The sequence below is a fragment of the Dryas octopetala genome, chromosome 6 (genome assembly GCF_963921425.1).
Source record: "Dryas octopetala chromosome 6, drDryOcto1.1, whole genome shotgun sequence".
In the NCBI taxonomy this organism is placed as follows: Eukaryota; Viridiplantae; Streptophyta; class Magnoliopsida; order Rosales; family Rosaceae; genus Dryas; species Dryas octopetala.
Genome location: NC_141371.1, coordinates 17,435,255 through 17,458,579, shown reverse-complemented (window position 1 = coordinate 17,458,579; position 23,325 = coordinate 17,435,255). Strand labels below are relative to the sequence as shown.

The 23,325-nt window shown below is 37.6% G+C and overlaps 3 protein-coding genes, 1 long non-coding RNA gene and 2 pseudogenes across 5 annotated transcripts; 1 reads left to right on the top strand and 5 right to left on the bottom strand.

The window, feature by feature from the left end:
• The first annotated feature begins 438 nt into the window (after nt 1–438).
• LOC147282936 (uncharacterized) lies at nt 439–1,855 on the top strand. Its single transcript, XR_015122778.1, has 3 exons — nt 439–576; nt 1,060–1,141; nt 1,749–1,855. It is a non-coding gene; the product is annotated as an uncharacterized LOC147282936 (long non-coding RNA).
• Nucleotides 1,856–2,414: 559 nt separating this feature from the next.
• LOC147282935 (annexin D1-like) lies at nt 2,415–3,418 on the bottom strand. The gene is made up of 2 exons (XM_086248313.1): nt 2,936–3,418; nt 2,415–2,486 (listed from the first exon to the last, which is right to left on the bottom strand). The coding sequence occupies exons 1-2, from the start codon at nt 3,416–3,418 to the stop codon at nt 2,415–2,417; spliced, it is 555 nt and encodes a 184-aa protein (XP_086104439.1).
• A 3,836-nt stretch (nt 3,419–7,254) lies between these two features.
• Nucleotides 7,255–10,249, bottom strand: LOC147282934 (pentatricopeptide repeat-containing protein At1g71210, mitochondrial pseudogene; annotated as a pseudogene). The gene is made up of 2 exons (XR_015122944.1): nt 7,380–10,249; nt 7,255–7,345 (listed from the first exon to the last, which is right to left on the bottom strand). The product of XR_015122944.1 is annotated as a pentatricopeptide repeat-containing protein At1g71210, mitochondrial pseudogene (transcript).
• A 1,290-nt stretch (nt 10,250–11,539) lies between these two features.
• Nucleotides 11,540–12,298, bottom strand: LOC147282933 (uncharacterized). Its single transcript, XM_086248312.1, has one exon. It carries the CDS (start codon nt 12,296–12,298, stop codon nt 11,540–11,542), a length of 759 nt encoding a protein of 252 aa, XP_086104438.1.
• Nucleotides 12,299–12,373: 75 nt separating this feature from the next.
• On the bottom strand, nt 12,374–12,853 carry LOC147282932 (uncharacterized). The gene has a single exon (XM_086248310.1). The coding sequence runs from the start codon at nt 12,851–12,853 to the stop codon at nt 12,374–12,376; it is 480 nt and encodes a 159-aa protein (XP_086104436.1).
• An 8,331-nt stretch (nt 12,854–21,184) lies between these two features.
• LOC147282931 (THO complex subunit 7A pseudogene) lies at nt 21,185–21,691 on the bottom strand (annotated as a pseudogene).
• Between the last annotated feature and the right edge of the window lie 1,634 nt (nt 21,692–23,325).

Genomic DNA, 23,325 nt, shown 5'->3' with positions numbered 1-23,325 from the left:
CGCCAGCCCAAGCTGCTTGAGCCAAGCCAGCGAGCAGCTGCTTCTCTCTCTCTCTCTCTCTCTCTCTCTCTCTCTCTCATGCGCCCAGCCAAGATCACAAGCCAGCAGCCTTTTTCATTTGATTAATCTTTCCATGCTCCAATAGCTGCGCGACACGTGGCGAATTACAGGCTGTCTCTAGCCTTGCTCCAGCCTCTCTTCTTCCATGGTCTCTCCCTCTCTCTCCTCTCTTCCTCTGCACGCCTGCCACATGTCTTTTTCCTTCAGATATTTTGTGTGCACCTTCTTAGCAATTTCCTAATCTCTCTGGTATTATTTTTAGGTGTTTTGTCCCACATTGAAAACTTACAACCTCTTTCATTCCTCTAGTGCCTATAAATAGAGACCTTTATATCTCATTTTCACTTCCACCACCAAGTGAAGTTTGAGATACTCACTCCTTGGTTTCTTTGGGAGTCTCTCTAAGAAGAGACAAACCAAAAGGGAAGATAATTCACATAGTTTATAAGTTTTGGATAGCAAGCTCTAGGAGAAGGAGTCCAAAGGAGTGGAGCCTGTAAGGAGGTCTACAACTGAGTAAGTGTTCTAATCTTTCTTATTTATTTTTTAGGCTTTAATTTTAGGTTTGCATGCTTAGATGAATTAAGTAGGATTTATTTATTATTTAAGTATGCCTAGCTTTATTTTGGAGATTTAATTACTTAATTAAAGGTTAATAGCATGCTATACGTTTAGCAAGTTTCTATTGTAGACATTAAGTTGGTTTAATCTAAATTAATTTGTGAAATTGGTTTAAGTTAAACCAATTAGCCAAGTGCTTTGACTTTAAGATAAAACTTGAAACTTGTAAACCCTTAACTAGCTTCGAAATAGTAGAGTTTGGTCCACTTAAGACTAGTGACTAGCGACGTGTGACTAAATGAAAGATTATACCGTCTTTCCTTATTTGTTGTCGTCCCCTAACTTAGAATTTGTTTTTTTTTTGTCAAAATTGTCTTTTCCTAGATTACCCAGTTGTCGAGTTGTATGTTAAGAGGTTAAGGTTTTTATTGTGATTAGTTGCTAAGGAATTGCCAAGATAGGACTGTGAGCAAACTTGAAAGGCTGTGGAAGAGAATACGTGAAGAGCATATGATTTTAGGTAGAGGGATTTATCCTACATTCCTGACTATGGACTTTGTGTGTATATATGTAGTTTTTAAACTGTTTTAACATGTTATTTCTATGTTTATTATGATTGGTTTGAGAGTAAATATATCATAACTTGTGACTTTGGGTTCAAATCCCTAAACCTTATAGAAAAAATGATCAATAAAGTTATGAAGGGCTTAGCCAACGCAATTACGTTGCAGCGTATGCTCGTGCGAAGCAGTTGCTCATAACTGATCAGGTGGCAGGTGGTACGGTTACTCAATTGCGAGTTCCTATCCATACTACCCATGATACTCTCACTATGGTAGCTATTTCATTGATTACGGCTGACCATAGAAATACCTAATGTGTATTGACCATCTGATCATGAGTATTGTTATTTGTGGGTTTTTATGCATATTTCCCATATACTGCTGTTGCTGAGGTGTTCAAATGTTTTTATGGAAATATTTTGGTGTTTTGGAAAACCATTTTTCACTGGTATAGGTTTTAAAGGTTTTCAAACCTAGCAGGGTCCCCTCAGGGGAAGTAATGATCGTATGTGATGCTTATCCCCTACTTTGTTTGTCTTGTGTTCTTTTCTCTTGCTTATGTAGATATGCCTACTGGAGACGATCTTGATTGAGGGGTGCGCAGCGTTGAAGTCTCTTGTCTGGTGTCCTAAGGTCTCATTGTTCATGTCTTTTGTCTTGCAGCCATTCCGGCCTTTCCTTGGTTATCTTATGCTTATCCCCTTTGGGAGCTTATATATTTGAACAATGATATTTATGTTTTAATAAGTTTGTAAACTTATTTGGGTTTTGCTATACTTTGGTAATTCCCTTTTTGGGGTGTTGATTCAACTATTCCACCCTGGCGGGTTGGTTAATTTTATTTATCTATTTTGTTATTATTATTTACTTAAAAGATCTTACTGTGAAATGGGTACTCTGATCCAACCCAATCTATTTAAATAAAAAGGTTTAACCCACCTTTAGGTTTTTGGGGAATTAATACTGATCTATTGGTATTAATTCCTTGGGGCATTCAAGGTGATGCCTCTGCCGCATACATGGGTTTTAGGGTGCGACACAGGTCAAGACATTTGCCACTATAAATACCAAGCATCCATCAGTAGCTTGACACATCCATCTTCAATTGTTAGAAATGACATCATCCTCCAAAAATAGTGCCAAGAGACAGACACTTAAGAGCGCTCTGCTCCATGCAAACAAGAACTAGACTGAAGCTTGTGTAAGTGTGACGATCGAACCAAATTCACTCTATGCGACTACTGTTGTGATTTGGACGACGACGTCTTGTAGTTCTAATGATAGAGGCATAGGCATAGGCACCTGCATCAAGGTAGGCTCTCCTGGGTAAACTTGCTATTAGCTTGTGAAGTCAACAAATTGATCAAAGATTGGGAAAATGGTCTAATGCGCCCATTCGTTCAGGACACCATGATTGGCCCCCACAACATAAAAACCACTGACCGAATTTCGTGGATGGCTTCCACCAACAAATTAAGATGTATCATTGCCATCATTGTTGTCAAGTGTTGTTGTTGTTGTTACTTTTTTGGAGAAATTTGCACAAATACCACCCAAAAATTGAAGCTGTCTAGGTTAAACTGTCAATAAACAAAAATTATATGGGGTGAAAAAAATTGGGGCAAAGGCTGCCTTGGGCTATAACCCAGTGTAGCAGCCATGTACATTGCCCTGCCTTTGCCCTTTGGCACTGCTGAACTTACCAAAATTTGTTTCCAAAATGATTTGACAATATTCAATATAGTAATTACCTTTTGGTAAGGATGGGGAGGCTCAATATTCATGATATCTTGGTCCAAGTGCCTCCTAAATCGGGTGTGATATGCTTGTTTGATGACAAGGATTTGACTTGATTTTCGAACCACAAAAACCTCTACAAGAGCGTTATAGTTTGTATGATCACCTTGCAGGGCCTCTCGCACCACAATTGCATCACCTTCATGCTGCTCAATCATCCACATCCACAAGGCTGCACTTAACTTTGGTGAAACCCCAGTCACTAGTTCTGCCTTTTGGAGCCTACTTACCAAGTCCTCTCCATAGATTGCCTTGTAAGTTTCTCTGATCGGTCGCCTTTCTAACTGGTTTAAAGGAGCCAAAGGCCGAATCAACTGGCTTAGCCGTCCCCAAGAATCATGAATCTCTTTGCATTCAATTTCAAAACTTTGGGTGACATGGTTAGCATTTTTCTGCACATAAGAGGAGCATATAGAGCTGTGGTTCGGAAGTAGCATATACTTAGCACATTGACTCGTATAAATGCAGTCATGACTTGGAGGCCACGGAAGCGATTTTCACTTCTTGGGCATGCCATTTAAGTGGTGCTAGTGGTTTACAAGTATTCAATGTATCATGTATGAGTGTAGTGACAAAAAAAAAAAGCTAATTCTATTCATTTTGAGTAGATAGTGATGTGTAATAGTTTGGACTGTTCTCCATGAACCATGTGAGTTTTGTTTTTAACTTTTTGTGGCAAAAGGTTGGTGGATTTCCTATTAGACAATGAGTATGAACTCAGCTCTTTATAGCAATCTCATCCATCTCTTTCTACATCAGCCTTTTCTTTTTCTTTTTTTCCTTTTTAACATTTTTTCTTTTGCATTATAAACTGTGGAAATATCATTTATTTAATTTAATTTTTGGTCTGTGAAAAATACGGTTGGCCATCTTTTCAATTTGGACTATGAACCACTTGGAACTCAAATGAAATTAAGCACAATACACCTGTTCACGACTAAACACACTATTGAAAAGTGTTAATTGGACTTGGTATATATTGAAATTTGGCACTCGATCAATCTTGTTTTATTTATAGTTGCTTCTTTCTTCAGAGAGGCCAGTTTTCCTCCTAAACATTTAAGAGAGACACCATCTTAGATTGAACTACGATTGAACTGTAAATGTTATAAGAACTGTAAATGGTATCTCTTTATCCATGCCCACCAAGGTACAATGGAGGTGTCAAAAACTACAGGGTTATCATTACTGGACAATTCTGGGTTATTCTGCAAACATTTTCTCCTCCTAGCCTCTGAAAATGATTATGCAAACATTAGAAATCAAGTAATTTCTGAATTACCAGCAAGGATAACAACTTATCTGTCACCGAGATGTTGAATTCTAACTTCACTTATCTGTTTCTCTCTTCTCTGTAAAAGAAAATTTTTAAGAATGCACAACATTGTTTAGCTAAATACAAGGATTCTATTTTATTTCAGGCAGCAATTGATACTCTAGTAGGTAGTGCTAAAAAACAATCAAAGAATTGGACATAAGATGTTTCACTAATATAATATAGAAAGAATACTGAAAAAGTATGAATTCACCCTAGGGTAATACTCTTGTAGGTCATTCTTAAGCATTTAAAAATTGCAGCAGCAAGTAAAATAGACTCACAAGTTGCTCTGCAAAGCTCCTGTAACTCTAGCAAGATTAAATGCACACTGAGGTGATTAGACCTCCACAGGACACTTTTTCTTTTGTTTGCAGAGCAAGTCTTGAAAAGGACAAGGGAAAGGAAATTGTACAATGTTTAAGAAAGGCCACCTTATTTCTTAAGCAAACAATTTCTTTCACTTACTGTCCCCAATGTCCAAATAGAGCCCAAATACATTTATTAATTGAGGAATAGGGGAAGAGTACATCCTAATGTTGCACAATGAGCACATAACCAACTATGATGACCAATGCCAACATAAAAGTATATAAATCAGCATCAAATACAAATTGCCACTTAGTTTTAGGATCAAAGTAGGATGGTCTGAAAATAATCCTAATTTTATTATATTTCTCAGTGGAAGCAACATATGGAGAAGCATAGCTTGTTCACCATAAACAACAATGTTTTTCTTAGCAGCCACAATTAGCTGCAGGCCAAGTTATTTCAATCCTCAAATCACCCTGCAAGGTGAAATAGCTTCAAAATGGTAATACAATGACACCTCCACGTTCTGATTGTTTGGCCACCTAAATGGCCAAACTCATAACATGCAAGAGATGCCCTGACCCAAATTGCCATTGTCTAATCTAAAGACTCGGATAACACGTATCAAGACCACTCTAGACAAAGGCCATATAGAACTACATAGCTGATTGAAGACCTTAAGTACAGTAATAAAAGTGGTGATTATATTACTTGTCAATATTATACAAAATGTGAATTCTTACCAATTTTACTTACTGACTGACAACAATTAACAGTGACATACAATTTGATTACTGAAATCATAGACAATAAACTTGTTCACTCAAAGGAGTACTTTTCAATCAAGAAACCCAATGCGGTCTCAAGGCTGCACTAAGGCAAAGCCAATTTGGACTCCTGGCAACCTAATAGAAATCCATTCATTTAAGTTCCAAAACTTTTGAAAAAAAGAAAAAAGAGTTAATTTGTTCTGACATCAACAAGCATGTTCATAAATCAAATTAAACCATTTGGGTCTTACACATTCAGCAGGTATTCCCATTCTCCACAAACATTCCCAATTGTGCCTAGTCATGCTTCTCTCACACCCAATACTTCTCAACTACTATTTTTTTTTTTTTATGAGAAACAAAATTATTAAAACAAAACATAATTATAAAATATAAAGGTAGTGGACAAGATATCCACCTATCTTAACATAACAACAATCAGCCCTCAACCCTTGACAAATATAAAAGTAGAGAGAAAAACACATATAGAAACCTAACAACAACACAAGACCTGAAGCAACCCTACCCAAGTGCAGCTTTCCAATCCAACAAAATAATAGAAACTGACAGCTCTCTAAAAGCTGGTGAAACTGAAGACCATAAAGAAGCCCAAAATCTGACTTTGTCCCGAGAAGACTCCACATTGTCCCCCAATAAATCTCTACAGCGGTCTTATATAAATATAACTTGTCAACATAAATTCATCATTAAGAAGGAAAGAGAAGAAACAATATTAAGTCCCTAAATTCATCATAGAATTTCCACATAACACAAGATCATTTAGGGTCCGTTTGGTATCATTTTCAAATGCTCATTTTCATTTTTAAAAAATAAAAATGACAAAAAACGTGTTTGGTAGCACATTTTACTAAATAATTGAAAATGTTTTCTGAAAACATTTTGAACTTTTACACTGTAAGTCAGAAAACGTCATTTTGACGTTTTCTATTTTTCGTTTTCTATTTTTCCTATACTATCTTCTTCTTCCTCCTCTCCCATAGACCCCCCTCCCCTACTATCTTCTTCTTCCTCCCTCTCTCCTACATACCTCCCTCCCCTCTCCTTCCCGACCCTAACCCAGCGAAACCCAACCCCTATCGCCGCCCTGACCCCAACCTTGACCGCCGGCCACTCTCTCTGCCTCATTCTCTCTCCCCGCCTCTCTACTCTCTCTCCTCTCTCTCTCTGCCACTAGCACCACCAAAACCTCCCTTCCTCAACCCCAGCCCCAACCCCGAAACCCAACCCACCCAGTGAAAGAAATCCAACCCCTCACTATCTCTCCTCACCCCTCTCCTCTTTCTCTGCCGCCCAGACTCCAGCCCATTGAAGAAGCCAGCCTGAGTTCAAAAGTCACCTGGCAAGGAACAAGTCCATTGGATAGAAACCTTGATTCAGAGGTCTCAAGATCTTATTTTTAGGATGTGTAGAGAGAGAGAGAGAGAAAGGATGAGGAGATTGGGGAAGAAAGGTAGAAGAAGAAGACGGTGGCAAAAAAGGCATTAATTCTGAGCCAATACGTCTAGTGTATATATGTAATAAGCTTGCCTTCCACGTGTGTGTCATTTACAGACAATTTATTTTTTGTTTGTTTGTTGATTTTAATGTGCATCTGTGTGTGTGGTCTGTGTGTGGGTATTTGGGAAGATGAAGAATAGGGGGAGAGAAAAAGAGGAGGCCTGAAAATGCAGTTACCAAACACAATTTCTCATTTTCATTTTCTCATTTTCTGTAAATTCATTTTCTTATTTTCATTTTGCAAAAATGTTTTACAAAAATACTTTTAAAAAATGATACCAAACGAGCCCTTACATTTTCAAATTTAAAAAATATACCATATAAGTATATAACAAACCCCTAAGTGCATATTACAATATAAACAAAGTAAGCACCCAATACAGAAAGTATATATATGTGTGCAATTTACAAGTAAAAGAGAATGGAGAAAAAAGCCAAGATATCCTCACCTGAGAATGGAGAAAAAAGCTAAGATATCCTCACCTGAGAATAGAGAAATACCTTGCGGATGTTTGATATCTAGTAAATGTCAGACACTCCTCTAGTGACTTTATTGAATGCCAATTAAATGAATAGCATCGTAGACTTAGTTGGACTAAACCCTTTCTGGTACATTGCTTCTAGCCATCTATCCGCCTCAGATGTCCTCCCATGTTTAAGAAAACCATGTACTAAGATGTCATAAGTCCATCGATTAGGCTCATACCCTTTCTGGGACATCCTATAGAACAATGCACATGCATTGTCCATCATCCTGCCATTACTTAATCTTCTCAGCAAAATATTGTATGTGTATACGTCTAGAGGAAAACACTTTTCAATTACTTCTTCCAAGTTGTCAATATGGTGGTTCACCCTAATTCGGCCAGAAAATACACCAATAAGCAAACCAAGCATTGAACTATCAGACGTCTCGTTTTGCACCTCTCTTAGACGAACCCAAGCCTTGTAGAGCTCTTGTGTTTTCAAAGAATGCAACAGAAGTATGTTACCAATAAAGGATGTAATATGGCGGCCAACTTTCTCCAAGTCATTAATGAGATTGACCGCTGTATCATATTCTTTATTCCAGCACAGCAACTGTATAAGAAACTCATAACAGTCATCACTTGGAACCACTCCCTTCTCTCTCATTTCCCTCAAGAAGTCAAGTGCAATATCCGCCCTTTTGGCTTTGCATAAACCAACAACCATGGCACTGTATAGTCTTCTCCCCATCTTTCTTCTCTGGTGCAGATCATTGAAGAAATTCAAAGCATCCGAAATTCGTTCACTCTTCAAATAGCTCTGCAACATAAGAACATCAGATCTCAGATTGGGCTCAATCCCACTTCGCTGCATCATCTCAAATACTTCTCTTGCCAGCTTGGGCCTTTTGGCATGCCCAGTTCCATATATGAAAAAGTTGTATATCTGACAACAGGGCTCCCTACAAGACAGCTGCATCTCCAACAAATTGAAAAATTGCTTGTCTGGATTTTCCATATCACATAGACAGCAAATTACATCTTTGAACAATGCAGGAGTCGGTGAGTGACCCTTTTCTTGCATTTCAATAAGAAGTCTGGCAGCAATATCCCCCATATTTAACCTATTAAAACCATGTATCAAGATATAGTATGTACTCTTTTTAGCAAATTTATTTGTTCTGTTGAGTTCCCCATGTATCAAATAACCATCTTCTACCCTCTTAGTTCTGCAAAGAGTTGTAATAAACTTATTGTATGTGGAGGAACTCGGCAAAAAGTTCTGCTCTAATGCAAAAATAAATAACTGCTTCATCTTATCAAGCTTTCCCTCTCTGCACAAAGCATCTGCCAGTATAGAAAACGTTTTCCTACCCGGAAAAAAACCTTGTTCAGTAGAATACTTCAACACCTCATACGCTTCGTCAATGCTGTTATCCCCACATAAAGTATTAATTAAATAGTTGTAAAACATACTATTAGGGGAGAGCCCAAACTCAGACCTCGAATAATACAACTCCAGCGCAATACCAACCATTCCCGCTTTGCAAAAGAAGCACAAGACAGCATTCATGGTGACATTATCAGGGGAAATCTGACCCTCCTTCATCTCTATCAACAAATCACAAACCTCCTCAAGCCGGTCCTCCCTCAAAAGCCTGCATATCAAAGCATTGTACCTAAACACATGGGGAACATACCCTTCCAATGACTTCTTGCTTTGCAAAAACTCCAACGCCGCATCCAACTTCCCAGCCTGAACTAGATCACGAATCCACACACCATAAGCACTCTCCATCATAACCACCCCCGAGTCTCGAAACTCCTCCACCAACTTCCCGGCATGCTGGAACTTCTTATGCTTACAAAGGGCATCCACAAGAACACTCACGGAATCCCCATTGACGGTCTGCCCATCTGCCATCAATTTCCGCAGATACCCTTCCGCCTCATCTAACAGGTTTTTCTTGCAGTACCACTTGACCATAACCGAATGTGTGACCTCATTCTCGAAACCCCTCAAAGCAATTTGCTTGGCAATGACCTGAACAGCATCGAAACAATTCTCCTCCACTAGAGCATTCAAAAGCACATGATAAGCAAAGGCATCCAAGTCAAGACCCTGAAACCGCATTTTACCAAACAGTTGGAGCGCAATGTCGGGCTTGCCCGCTACCGCGTAACCCATGACCAGAGTATCATGGAATCGAACCCTGTACGAGTACCGTTGTTTCTGATAATTGGAAAGAAAGTCGAGCATCAGCGACATGAGCTTCGCCCGCGACAAAATCTTGAAAATGGCATTGAACGTGGCGCGCGTGTGGTGGAAACCGGGCTGGCGGCCGGCCCAGTCGAAGAACTTGAGGGAGGAGAGCACGTCCTGGCGGTTGCTGACGTGGCGGAGGACCTCCAGGACGAAGGCCTCGTTGAGGCGGAGGTTGAGATGGGAGAGCTCCAAGTCGGCGGAGGAGCGGTGGTGGTGGTGAAACGGCATGCCGATTTCTCCCTCGTCGTTTGTGGTGGTTTTGAGGATTTGGGAGATTCGGTCGAGGACGACGTCGTTTTGGGTGTTGAACCATTCTTTGAATGAGAGGACTACCTCCTTTGCTGGGAATGTGGACGATGATGATGGCCTTGAACCAGTCAAAACGACGCCGTTGTTGATGATGACGAGTGAGGAGAGGTAGTTAGCACGAGATTTGGCTAATTTTTGAAGTGAACAAAGCATTATAGGGGGATTCAATTCTCAGTTGGCAAGTAGGCTTATGTCTTATGTCTGAGGACTCTGCTCGATGCTCATGCTGCAATTCGCTTAAGCTTTTTTAGAAGACAGATCGAGACACGCCCAGAACAAAGTAGCTCGAAATCAATTTTTCTCTCTCTGAGTTTGGGTGTGTCTCTGCGTTCGTCTCTCTCCTGGTGCTGTTCTTGGGGTTTATTAGGCCTTCCGCTATGCTAAGACCCATTTTTTGTAACCTAAAACCCATTTTGGATCACAAATAGTGCTGTGACCCAATTCTTATTGTAATGGTGTTGTAATCTATTTTGAGTCACAGTATTTTATACATATTTAAAATATTACTAATATTAATTATTTTATATTTAATTTATAATTTAAAATTTAAATTATAATAAAAACTAATCTATTGGTCTTAATTATTTTAATGAGACCTTTAAAATAAGGTCAATATTGAATATATTTAAAATAAGAAAATTTCATAAATTAGACAATATAAACCTTACAATATCGGGACTTCAACAACAACAAACAATAAAAACAACACGATGATTTAAAGGAAAAACAAGAACAACACGATCACTAAAAGAAAAACAAGAACAATACGATGATTTAAAGAAAAAACAACAACAACTGCATTCGACATGACAGAAAATGAAGCGAACTTCTTATTCGGAGTCCGATGACAAAGAATTGACACCCCCGTAATTATACCAATCTGAGATCTTCTGTTCGGTTTCACACTCATCACATGGTTGAACCGGAGGGTTCTTCCCGCAGGTGTATGGCACGGGTGGTTTGGGCTCTGGCAAGTGGTTCAACCATTAGTGACGAAGATTTGGGTGGTTGGCTAGATCCTTGAGCTCCAATCTCATGCAAAATTCACACAAAGGGACCAAAATATCATCCGAACACTTGCAGAACTTCCAGTCTGGTTCTTTTGCCCGCTCCATCATTAAACAATAATCGCACAATGGTGCAGCACAGTTAGGGAGGCACTTACACAAGCTTTGATCGCATTGTTGCTTGGAGCTCTCACCGACGCCTTGCTTGGAGCTCTCACTGACACTTTTCTTGGAAGAGGAAGCCATTTCTAAACGATAATTATGTGGATGTGTTAGCCTTATAGTTAAATCTTGGTATTTATAGGGAAAAAAGCATGATAACTTGCCCATTGGATTCCCTGATGGATTCACAGATACTCGAATCTCACATGTGAAGCAACAGTGTTGTGCATGAGATGGAGTGTGGAGTCAGTGTATAGTCTTGTCATTGGTTCAGTGAATTATTTTGCAAGCATGTGATGGTTGTGTCATGTCATGTCAGCTAAGAGAAATCAATGCCTTTATTTCATTTCACAAACTGCAACCGACAAACACAAACACACTTAAACGGCAAATACAAAGACAAATAACAAACTTCATGATCAACAACGAAGATTAACCTAACATACGATAATGAGAACAACATTGATGAACCATGATTCCGATTTCAATGGGTTGGGGCAAGTGGTGGGTTCCCCTCTCGGATCCAGATATCAAATTGGTTTTTAGGGATTCGTTGACATTTCGGTCCCTAAGCAAATTCCGACAAATATTCATTTCAGGTAATGATGATGGAGCGGCACCGGTCGGACATGGTTCTACACCTTCATATTCAGCTTCTGCCCTTCTAGTGCTTGCTTCTGGGTCTATTGGGTCATCCCTACAGTCATCCTCATGGCGCTCATCCTCCACGATCATATTGTGCAATATTATGCACGCCTTCATGATATACCCAAACTCAATCGGACGCCAATAACGAGCAGGTAGTTTTATAATCTGCCACCTGGCTTTTAAAATTCTAAATGCCCTCTCCACATCCTTCCTGTATCTCTCCTGTCGAGAGACAAACAACTTGTGGTGGGGAAGAACGGGACTGTGCAATGGAGTAATAAGAGTAGACCATTGAGGGTAGATCTCATCTGCAAGATAGTATGGAATGGTGTAGTCTATCCCATTCACAGTGAATTTCACCCTGTGGTTCCGGCCGGAAATCATATCATCAAAGAGATGCGAACAGTCCAACACATTGATATCATTATTCGACCCAGGTATACCAAAATTTGCATGCCATATCCACGTGTCGTACTCTGCAACGGCTTCAAGGATAACTGTTGGGACACGATAATGCCCACGGTAAACAGCTTGCTCGACCATTGGGCAATTTTGCCATACCCAATGCATGCAATCCAAGCTACCAATCATACCTGGAAATCCTCTATGGCTCCCCTTTCACAAAAATTTTCTCAAATCGGTCGGGGTAGGCCTCCGGAGATACTCCGGTCCGAAGACGTCAGTGATGGCTCTCACGAACTTCAAGAATGACTGTCGTATAGTGGTTTGGCTAATGGTCATTGACTCTGAGACCAAATCATACGGAATGCCATATGCCATCACCCGCAGTGCCGCAGTCACCTTTTGGTGAGGTATGCAACCCGCTCTACCGAGAACGTCAACTTTTAGACGGAAATACTCATCCTGGAGACAAACCGCTTCGAGAATCCTATTGAATAGCGGTTGATGCATGCGGTATCGCCTGCGGAAAGTCACGGTGTCCTCGATTGGCGAGGGGATGAAGTAGTTGTCCATGAGACGTTCGTGGGAGGCTTCTCGATTCCGGTGTGTGTACCGGCGACTTGAAGAAGTACCGCCATGCCTTGGATGTCCGGCGACGACAGTATGACCCATTAACATGATCAACTGACCCACCATCTCCCTTCCATCCTCTTCCCTATCCCATTCAACATCAGAGTCCGAAGACTAGGAGGAGGATGAATACATGTACAAAGGATTCATCTTAGTGTTTATGGAATGAAAAATGATCCTGAAATAAGATTGAGTGTAACATGTTGATTATGTGGTATTTATATTAAAACCACATGCATGTGAGATCAGGATTGAATGGTCCACATTCATTTGCTTTATGATGGTGTAGTCATTTGATGTACTTTGATTGAGTAGTCATTTTCAACAGTATGCCTATTATGCAGTAATGATAGCATGCATTAGTCTTATCTACTGTAGAGCATGCATGCATCCATTGGAGTTGTACCATAATAAGTTAGAATCCAATGTTGGGTGGAAATGCAAACATGACTTAAATAAATAGCAAACATGACTTAAAACAAGATTGACATTCAAATTAAAGGATACAATTAAATAGCAAACATAATTTAAAACAAGATTAACATTCAAAATAAAAAACACAATTAAAGAGCAAACATAATACAAGGTCTCATTCTAATTATTAGACGGGTACCCCTGGTTTGATTGATTGAGGTTGGAAAGATCCGGGTAGTATCCAGATGGAGTGTACTCCGAACTGTGGTTAGCACGCATTTGCCTTTTTGCAATGACTTCAGCCATCTTTTGCTCCCAATACATCCGTTGCCCTTCATTCATTTTGGAGAGGTCTTGGCCCATAATATTTTGCTCTTTCCATTCTAGCTGCCTCTCGATCCTCACCTTTTCTCTTGCTTCTTTTGCGGCGTCTCTTTTACTCCTTGCACGCTCCCTATCAAGTCTCGTTTGTATGAAAACCCTTGAATTTTCATTATAATGATCTATTGCCTCAACCATATGAGTTTGGACGGGCTCGGTTGCCTTGGCCCGTTTTGCATAGTTTCTCCCTGGTGGCCTTAGCCGCGATGAACCTATTGGTTGGAATGGTGGTGGGTTTTCGTCCTCGCCAAGTGGTATGACTGGATCGGCCTCCTCAGGATCATCATCGGCGGGAGTGTCGGCATCGTCGGTGGCGGGGGTCTCTGGATCACTAAACCGGACAGGAGCATGAACCGCAGCGTACTTTGCACTTTCCTTTATTGGTTTCCACATGTGCACCCATGGAAACTTGAATCCAGTCTTATTTCGAAAACCTTCAAGTGCTTGCGTAAACTACAATAATAAAATAAAAATAAAAATATATAAATATATAAATATGCTTGATAAATAAACAAAACAAAAAAATAATAAAACCATTATATAAATATGCTACATTTATAAACAGAACAAAAAAAAAATCATACAAATATATAAATATGCTTGATAGATAAACAAAACAAAAAATAATAATATCATTATATAAATATGCTACATTTATAAACAAAACAAAAAATAATCATACAAATATATAAATATGTTTGATACATAAACAAAACAAAAAATAATAATACAATTATATAAATATGCTTCATTTATAAACAAAACATATAATAATCATACAAATATATATACATGCTTGATAATTTGATAAAACAAAAAATAATCATACAAATATATAAATGCATAAAAACTTACCACATTGGCATCATTTGCACCGCTTGCGCGCATTCGCTCGGCTTCCAATAAGCAAGCATAAAATTTGTTGCAATCACGCGCAATATCTTTGAATCGTGCTTTAACGCCGCCAACCTTACGAATGGTTTCACCCCCCATGTTACGCTTGAAAATTTGATAAATTTGTTCCCAAAGCACGTCGGCTCTATTTTGGGCACCAAGACAACTGTCGGGAGACCTCTCTAGGTATGCCATCACTAGGGCTTCATCTTCAGCTACGCCCCAAGCATTTCCTCTAGGAGCCATGACGAAGAAAAAAAAATTTGTGCAAATTTGGTAAAAAAAGTTGTAGTTTGTGATGAAAAACTATGAGTTTTGTATGATATATATACACCCATTTGAGAATATAGCTGTTGGAAGGTTTGGACAATTTTAAACATTTTTTTGAAATTTTTTAAAAAAATTTCGGGTGTTTTTTTTTATATTTTTAAATCATTTGTTTAAACAAAACTAATTTGCTACCATTTGGACCGTTGATAATCAACGGTCCTTTAATCTAGGCCCTGCAATTTAGAAAGGGCCCAACGGCCGTTTCTTGCTTGCCGCTCATCACCAACGGTCAAGCCATTTGGACCGTTGGTGCATCTCAATTTCCAAGCATGCGCTGGTATATCACTATCCCAAACAGTTTTGGTATTGTGTCAGTATGGCTGCAGGCAAGTGGAAAGCTTGCTTTCCTTCATGTGGGTGGGTCAGCCAGCATTTGGCTCTCAAAATTTTTGGCTCATAGCTGTGACCCAGAAGTGGGTTACACCCTATTTTGGCTCACCTTTTCCGGCCCGCAGTGAGTGAATGTGAGGCAAATGTGACCCATTTTGGGCTTTTGGGTCACAAAAGCCGGTGCATAGTGGTAGGCCTTACACAAACACTGAGGTTTTGTGTAGACTTCTAATGTTCCAAAAATTACAACGAAACCCTAAGATTTTAAATTGTTTTCACATAATTTCTTCTTTAAAATTTTGTCCCAAAAATTGACCATATCATCATAAAAATATTTCTAAACACATCTCCTGAGATTTATTATGTTTCATATAACTCCTAAGATTCCAAAAATTACACAAACACCTTTTAAGATTTTAACTCAATTACAGAAAGGTTATTGAAGTTTCAACACATTTTCACATAACCTTTAATCACAAACCAGCATGATAAAAATTGTAAAATTCCAAAATAACCTCACATACTATTTGGCTAATATAATATATCTTTGTTACATGTTGAAAAAAGATACCGTTTTTTAAATTTTAAAATTTTATTAAATCCTTTTTTTTTTTGTATGCACATATTGTTAAACCAAATCCATGTTTCTTTTTAGGGCCATTTACAAAAAAGTCAATAAAAGTTTTCAATATTACAAATAGGTCAATGAATAATTCTTAAATTCCAAAACAGTCATCATTGACTAAAATGAATTAAATGAAATTATACACTGAGGAAATAACAAATATTAACAATTACATCCATTGCCACCGCCACTAACATCACTAACGTCTAAAAATTTCAAAAAATTACAAAAAGGTCAATCTATGCTGCAACTACCACTATGCTTACTCATCGATGATGTCAGCAATATATCCTAATTTTAAAAATTACAAAAAAGTCAACAACTAACCAGAAGTTGACACATATCCAAAGTAAAGCTAACAAACTAACTAATTGTGATTAACAAATAAGGGGGGTGTAGTGTATATAGATTTATAAAAACTTTTATAGACTTTTTTTAAGTTACAGACATTTGCAGAATTTACAGAATTTCACAAACTTCTACTGATTTCTACAGAGTATAGAAATCCGCAGAGGAGATGTCAGATTTATAATGACTTTGAAATACACATAAAAGTCTTTCAAAGTCAATAAAAATCCATCATTAAATGAATTTCATAAAAGTCAATGACTTTTTAAATATAATGAGATTTTTATGTACTTTTTAAAAGTCTTTAAAAGTCTTAATTGAATGACACATGACTTTTATAGACTCTTTAAAATTCTTACTTGAATACACATAAACTTTTACGAACTTTTTAAAAGTCTTTAAAAATCTTAATTGAATACCACATGACTTTTAAACTCCACAAAAGCATTTTTAAAAAAATGGTCACTTAAAAACTAAAATAGTAGCTGTATAACAATATACGAAAACAACTAAAATGCAAAAAATGAATATACATCAAATTGGTGACTGTGTGACAGTCACCGTTTTTAAAGCTAACTAACTAACTAACTGTGATTAATTAACAAACTAATACTATTTAGTTAAGAAACTAATGGAACTATATAATCATCACATAATACAACGTCTTCTCATTTTAACCCAATTGAACCAGGTACAAAATCGCTTCATGACTGGAAACTGAAAATTCCAAGCAAGATCCAACCCTTTGCAAATTTCATAAAAATAAGAGGAACCTGCAGCCTGCAGCAAAAAAGCCAAGATTTCTTCAAAATAAAAGTAAAAACCTAAACTACTTTGCAATAATTTCACCCTAAATTTTGTTACTGTGTGATAGTCACTAATTCAAAATCAGTAACTGTGTGACAGTCACTAATTCGAAATCAATAATTGTGTGACAATCATTGATTCAAAATTAGTAACTGTGTGACAGTCACTTATTCGAAATCAGTAAGTGTGTGTCACTAGCTAATTTGAAATCAGTAATTGTGTGATAGTCACCCATTCAAAATCAGTAAATGTGTGACAGTTGCTGATTCGAAATTAGTAATTGTGTGACAATCACCAAATCAACATTTACACCACTATAAAATAATAAACACTAAACCAAAAACTTCAACATTACAATTCTACATTACAATGGAACATGCAAAACCACCAAAATAGATACTGAAATAGAAACAATGAAATCCAATCACTAACTAACTCAAACATCTTAACAAAACCTAATCTACTTTCCAAGTACTAAAATCAACCTACAACATAACGAGTATACAAGATAAAAAAAGGCTTTTTTGTCCAAATATCACCTAGATTACAGAGGGTGTGCTCCCATATCACCCAAACTTTTTTTCTTGCCAATTTACCACCTGAAGTTATCAATACGTGTCAATGTGGCACCTGCCATCTATTTCTGTCAATTTTTCTATTAACTTAAAGGGTACTATTGTCAATTCATATTATAGAATATCTGAAAAAAAAAAAAACTAAAACTAAAATCCAAATAAAACTTTAAACTTAAAAAAAAAAAAAAAATCCAGCCAATCAACCCTTACCCCCCGATGTGAGACCTTGTAAATTTTAAAATTTTATTTGAGATTTATTATGTGATTTTAATAATTTATTTAAAGAAGTTGTGATTTTCAAAAATAGTTTGGAAGTCAAAAATAATATTTGACCCCTTAGATAATTAGTACTCATTAAGACGAGTCCGTATGATTTTTCGGTGATTTTTTCTGAGACCCGAGTTATTTTTAACGAATTTTACAAAAGTAATATTTAATTATACTTAAGGGCAAACTAGGAAATTTGAGAAAAAAATTGATGATTTAATAGAAATATGGATGGTAGGTGCCACATTGACACATATTGATAACTTCTAGTGGTAAATTGGCCAAAAAAAAAAGTTTGGGTAGTACGAGAGTACACCCTCTATAGTTGAAGTGGTGTTTGAGTAAAAAAATTGGAAAAAAAAAATCATACGCAATGATAAAAAACACATAAACTAACTCAAACAACGCACATTCACCAATTCTTAATAGAGCACACAAATTCAGCTAGAAAATATGAGTAATTGAGAAATTAGAAACTATAGCCTGTAGAAAAAGCCAAGATTTCTTCAATATAATAGTAAAAATCTAAATAGATACTGAAACAGATACTGTCACACAGATACTGAAATACAGATACTGTCATAGATATACTAAAACATAAATAATAAAATCCAATCACTAACTAACTCAAACATCTTAACAAAAGCTAATCTACTTTCCAATTACTAAAATCAACCTCCAACATAACAATTTTACAAACAAAAAAATCATATGAAATGATAAAAAAACACATAAACTGTATCTTTGGAACATATATATAAACCGTTTTTGAATTGGTAACTGTATGACAGTCACCATTTTTAAATTGGTAATTTTTTTATGATGTTTCTATGCTTATTTATATAATTATGAACATTGATTCTATTTTAAATAGCCAATTTTAGGTATGTAAACTAGGTGCAACTTAAGAACTACTACTTATAGTCCAACTCAAACAAAAAAGAAAATAGTAAATGTAATCACTATAACAAATACTGTGACACAGATACTGAAACAGAATCTATTCTTACTAGATATTCCCATTTTAACTAGCCAAAGAAAAAATGAGAGAGAGAGAGAGAGAGAGAGAAACAAGTGTCCAAAGTTCTAGAAAAATAAAGTGAATGTTTATGAAGTGAGTCAAGAGCAAAGTGGTGTGTGCATTCAAAAAAGAACCAAACAGAACCTAGTAGATATCCTCATTTTCACTCTCTAAAACTTGGAGTAAAGACTAGGAGGAAAGACATTTCCAAGGAATGTAAGAGAGAAATAAATACAAATGTTTGAAAAATTAAGTTCAAATCCCAATCAAGTGGAAAGCTAATAGCACTTTAAACAATACACTTCAGTAAGGCCCTACACATACCTTGGACTGTTAAGAGAGGGCCTTTATCTTAAGGAACACAAGAGAGGTTAGAAAATTTAGACATGCAAAATAAAATAGTTGCTAGCTGACAAATTTCAGAAATTCAGGGTCAACTTAGAAAATGCATAAATAATGCATATGAGGTCCGATTAAGGTGATCTTAGTTTTGAAATGACCACTAGGGTATCTAGTTTCTGCTTACCAAAAACCAAATCAAAACTCTTTGTCAAACAATACAGTTTTCAAAATCATTGTTTCGGGGTCAGACCACCAAAACCAGAAAAAATAGATTTTTGTGCAAAACTCAAGACTCAAGACTCTCTTGCCAAAACCAAGTATATCAATACACTCAATACAAACACTACTAAGGTCTACGCAGAGTTCACAACCAAATTTAGGCTTTCCTTACTCAAGATAGTCACCAAAGGTTAAATAGTAACTAACAGACAATATGTGCAAAAATTATAAGCTCCGACATGCATATTCTACACCCAAAACCACCCCTAAAACCCTTATTGTAACGCCCCAAACCTCGGGCCCATAAATATACTGAAACTTTGACCTTTAAAACTCTTTTCAAAGTATGAGCCATGCACTTAACAAATACATAAATATTTTTGATAAATCATAGTGTGAGCCCAAAACTTTTATGTAAAATATTGTATGAAAACGATTAAATCGAATTAAAATGGATCTCGTTGCATCAACGTGGTACGGTCCAACCTTAGTGATCGCTTCTACCTGGGGGAACTTCGTAAACAAAATTTTGAGAAAAACTCTCAGTGAGTGGACAAAATAAACTTCAAAACCTTTCATTTGAAAACCATTTAATAAAACTACTCATTCTCTTTGAAAACCCCCAATTTTTAAAATATGTTTTGAACTGATAAAAAGAATAACTAAAAAATGTTTTTTTTTATCTAATAAAATTTTTTAGTAATATCGTTGGCCATATAAGCACCCAATTGACAGACTCCACATTAGTACCGTTACAAAACCGTCGTACCAAGTGGACCGTCTACATAACCTTCCACCCGTACCGTCGCAACGCCATCATACGAGTGGATTTACGGTGTCCCTTGTACCGTCGCAACGCCGTCATACAAGTGGACTTACGATGGCCCTTGTACCGTCGAATTGCCGTCGTACAATAGGCCAAAATGTCATACGTGCACATAGATTTCCCTTCCACCCGCACCGTCGCAACGCCGTCATGCGAGTGGATTTAGGGTGTCCCTTGTACCGTCGAATCGCCGTCATACAAGAGGACTTACGGTGGCTTTTGTACTGTCGAATCGCCGTCGTACAATAAGCCAAAGTGTCGTACGTGCACTTAGATTTCCCTTCCACCCACACCGTCGCAACGCCGTCATGCGAGTGGATTTAGGGTGTCCCTTGTACCGTCGAATCGCCGTCATACAAGTGGACTTATAGTGGCCCGTGTACCGTCGAATCGCCGTCGTACAACAAGCCAAAGTGCCGTACGTGCACGTAGACTACCCCCAAAGGGCGAGGCATCCCGGCACACGGCCCAAAGCCTATGTGTGTGCCGTGATGGGTCCCAAAGACCTACTTAATAACCGGTGGGTACTTAGACGGCCTACCAAATAATTAATTTAATTATTTGATAACCCTTAGATCGATATGGCAAATAATTCAATCGATTTAAAATATTTATTTACGCAAAACAGACTTTACTCAATTCATTATTTCATTATTTAACGCAAAATTTCAAAGGTAATATAAAAAAAAACCATAAAACCCATAAACTTTGCAAGCAAAAGAAAATCCACTCACCAAATCAATAGTAAAACATCATCAATCAAATGGTCAATCATTAGCAATTCATATAGTGCACTAACAGCACAAAAACGTCATCCAAACAAGTTCTGGGGTTTGTCCATTTATGTCAACATGTCAACACTGTAAAACCTATTCACTCCCCACAATTATCTTTTCAATTTAATTTAGGTAAATAAGAACAAGGTATTCTCAACCAAGGAGTGAAATTTCGAAAATTTCGCCAAAATTTCGCCGAAATTTTCGTTTTTTTGGGATCCCGAAATTTTATCACATAACCCTTAATTTTCGATAATATTTCGGCGAAATTTCGAAAATTTCGCCGAAATTTCGCTTATATTTCGACCGAAAATTTCGACCCCCTGCAAGTGCTTTTCTATGAAATTTCGTCGAAATTTAAGCGAAATTTCTACGAAATTTGACGAATCCGTCTGCGCCTGCAATATCTGCGTGCTGATCTCCTCCCTCAACTCGTCGAAGTTGTGCTTCTCCCTGACATTCGCCTCCACCACGGCTTTGCTCTTGAGGAAGGAGATCTCGAACGTGTTGAGCTCCTGCAGGAAAGCCTTGGCGAGCTTCTCGCAGTCGCCGTAGTTGTCCTCGTTCTTGTCGAGCTCGACGAACAAGGAAGTGAACTTCTTCTGGAGCTTCTTTAATGGCGGCTCGGCTCTGGTGGTGGTTGTTCGGGTGAGGAGTCTGTGCTTGATGATTGCGCCATCTTCGAGCGGCCCGAACGTCGCTGCCACGGTCTCTCCGCGCCCTGAAACTTTCGTTCCTTCTACCAGCATCTACACAAATGAATGATTTCAATTTTGCAGAAATTCAATTCCAAATTCTCCAAACTCTAATCTCGTTTCAAATTCGCATAGGAGGGCTATAAAGCCATTTTCCATGGGTGAATGGACGCAGATGGTCTTGGAGGGCTATAAAGTCATTTTCCATGGGTGAATTGGAAGTCGGGAAACTAAATATGATTGCTCAGATTGGTGGCTGGGGTTTGGGGATTGGTTGGGGGCGTAAGTTATGTTTGCTCAAGTTGAATGGACGGTTAGGATGTGTTTCTAGGATATATCCAGAGTTGTGTGCAACAATGTATCATTATCATCTATTTGATCGACTCATTGACAGTGTATCACTGATTCACTATCATCCATTTCCCTTTGCAAGAATGACCCACTTTTTGTTCTCACTTCGTTAACATTATGATAGTTTTTTATTCATTTAAGTTTGGATTTACAGTTTCCATATACAGCCCCAGTGATTAATATATATAAATTGATTAGTACTTTTTTTTTTTTGTCCGAGTTTGATAACTTTGATTACTAAATACTAAATAGTACTTAGTCGGTTAGTCAACTTAGTCCATTACTATTATTTATTTTGAAAAAGACATAATATGGTATATTAGTAAAAAAACGAAAAAAGACATAACACAGGCTACACAGCAAGTTAGTATTTGGATCTGAAGATTAATAAAATAATAGAGTTTATAGTGGGGTACATAGGTCAGACTGAGCAAATGTGAGGTGTTATTTATATAATTATTAATTAGTGACCCATTTTTTTAACAGTATTTACCACCAGCGCGCATTATATTCATTTTATATTACATAAAACCTACTATATAATTTGGTTTCTTCAATGTTTTTTGTCAATACAGTAGATAATATGTTAAATAAGCATATGGTCAAGTTTCATTCAAAATTTCCGTCGTTTTTATCTAATTTTGTCGAAATCGAAATTTTAATCGAAATTTCTACGAAAATTTCTGTCGAAATTTTCATCGAAAATTTCCTCGAAACCGAAATTTTACTCCTTGTTCTCAACATCTTCAATCACGTTCCGTTCCGTTTCTCAAGGGTTACGTAAAATGACCAAATTAAGATTTCAGGTTTCGGATTTCGGGTTCTATAATTGAAATGGCATCGGGTTACAAATTCTCCCGAGCCAAGGTACCTGTTAAGACCAGACAACCAACAATTCGATATATAGGATTCACATCTTGGCCGTTCAACAGCCGAAATGGGCGGTAACCACCACGTACGGTGGCTGCCCGGCCCTTAACAACACACAAACACTCACCAATACGCAAAAAAACCCTAGAGTTGGCCTCTAGATGTCCTGGGGAGGTTGATTGACAAGGAAAATCACCCGACCCGCCGCCGCAAGTGGCGGAGCCGACGGTGGCAGCGGTGGCACAAACTTAAAATTACCCAAATTCAACTCCAAACAATCCTAATCATATAATAGAACCTTTAATTGCACAAAAACAACACGAATTTGAGTCCAATTTCAAGATATTCGAAAATAACATAAACCCCAAAATCGAATTTCTAAAATCTCAAAATTGAACATCAACACCTTAGGGGAAAGATTACCCGTACCTAGAGGATCGATTTTGTTAACTGGATCGATGGCCAAT

Bases quoted from the DNA above. Each gene is read 5' to 3' on its own strand.
- LOC147282935 (XM_086248313.1), bottom strand. From the start codon at position 3,418: ATGCTACTTCCGAACCACAGCTCTATATGCTCCTCTTATGTGCAGAAA. The intron at 2,487-2,935 runs GTAATTACTATA...ACCTTGATGCAG, and splicing joins CTCCCCATCCTTACCAAAAG to GTGCCTATGCCTATGCCTCT.
- LOC147282933 (XM_086248312.1), bottom strand. From the start codon at position 12,298: ATGGTCGAGCAAGCTGTTTACCGTGGGCATTATCGTGTCCCAACAGTT.
- LOC147282932 (XM_086248310.1), bottom strand. From the start codon at position 12,853: ATGGTGGGTCAGTTGATCATGTTAATGGGTCATACTGTCGTCGCCGGA.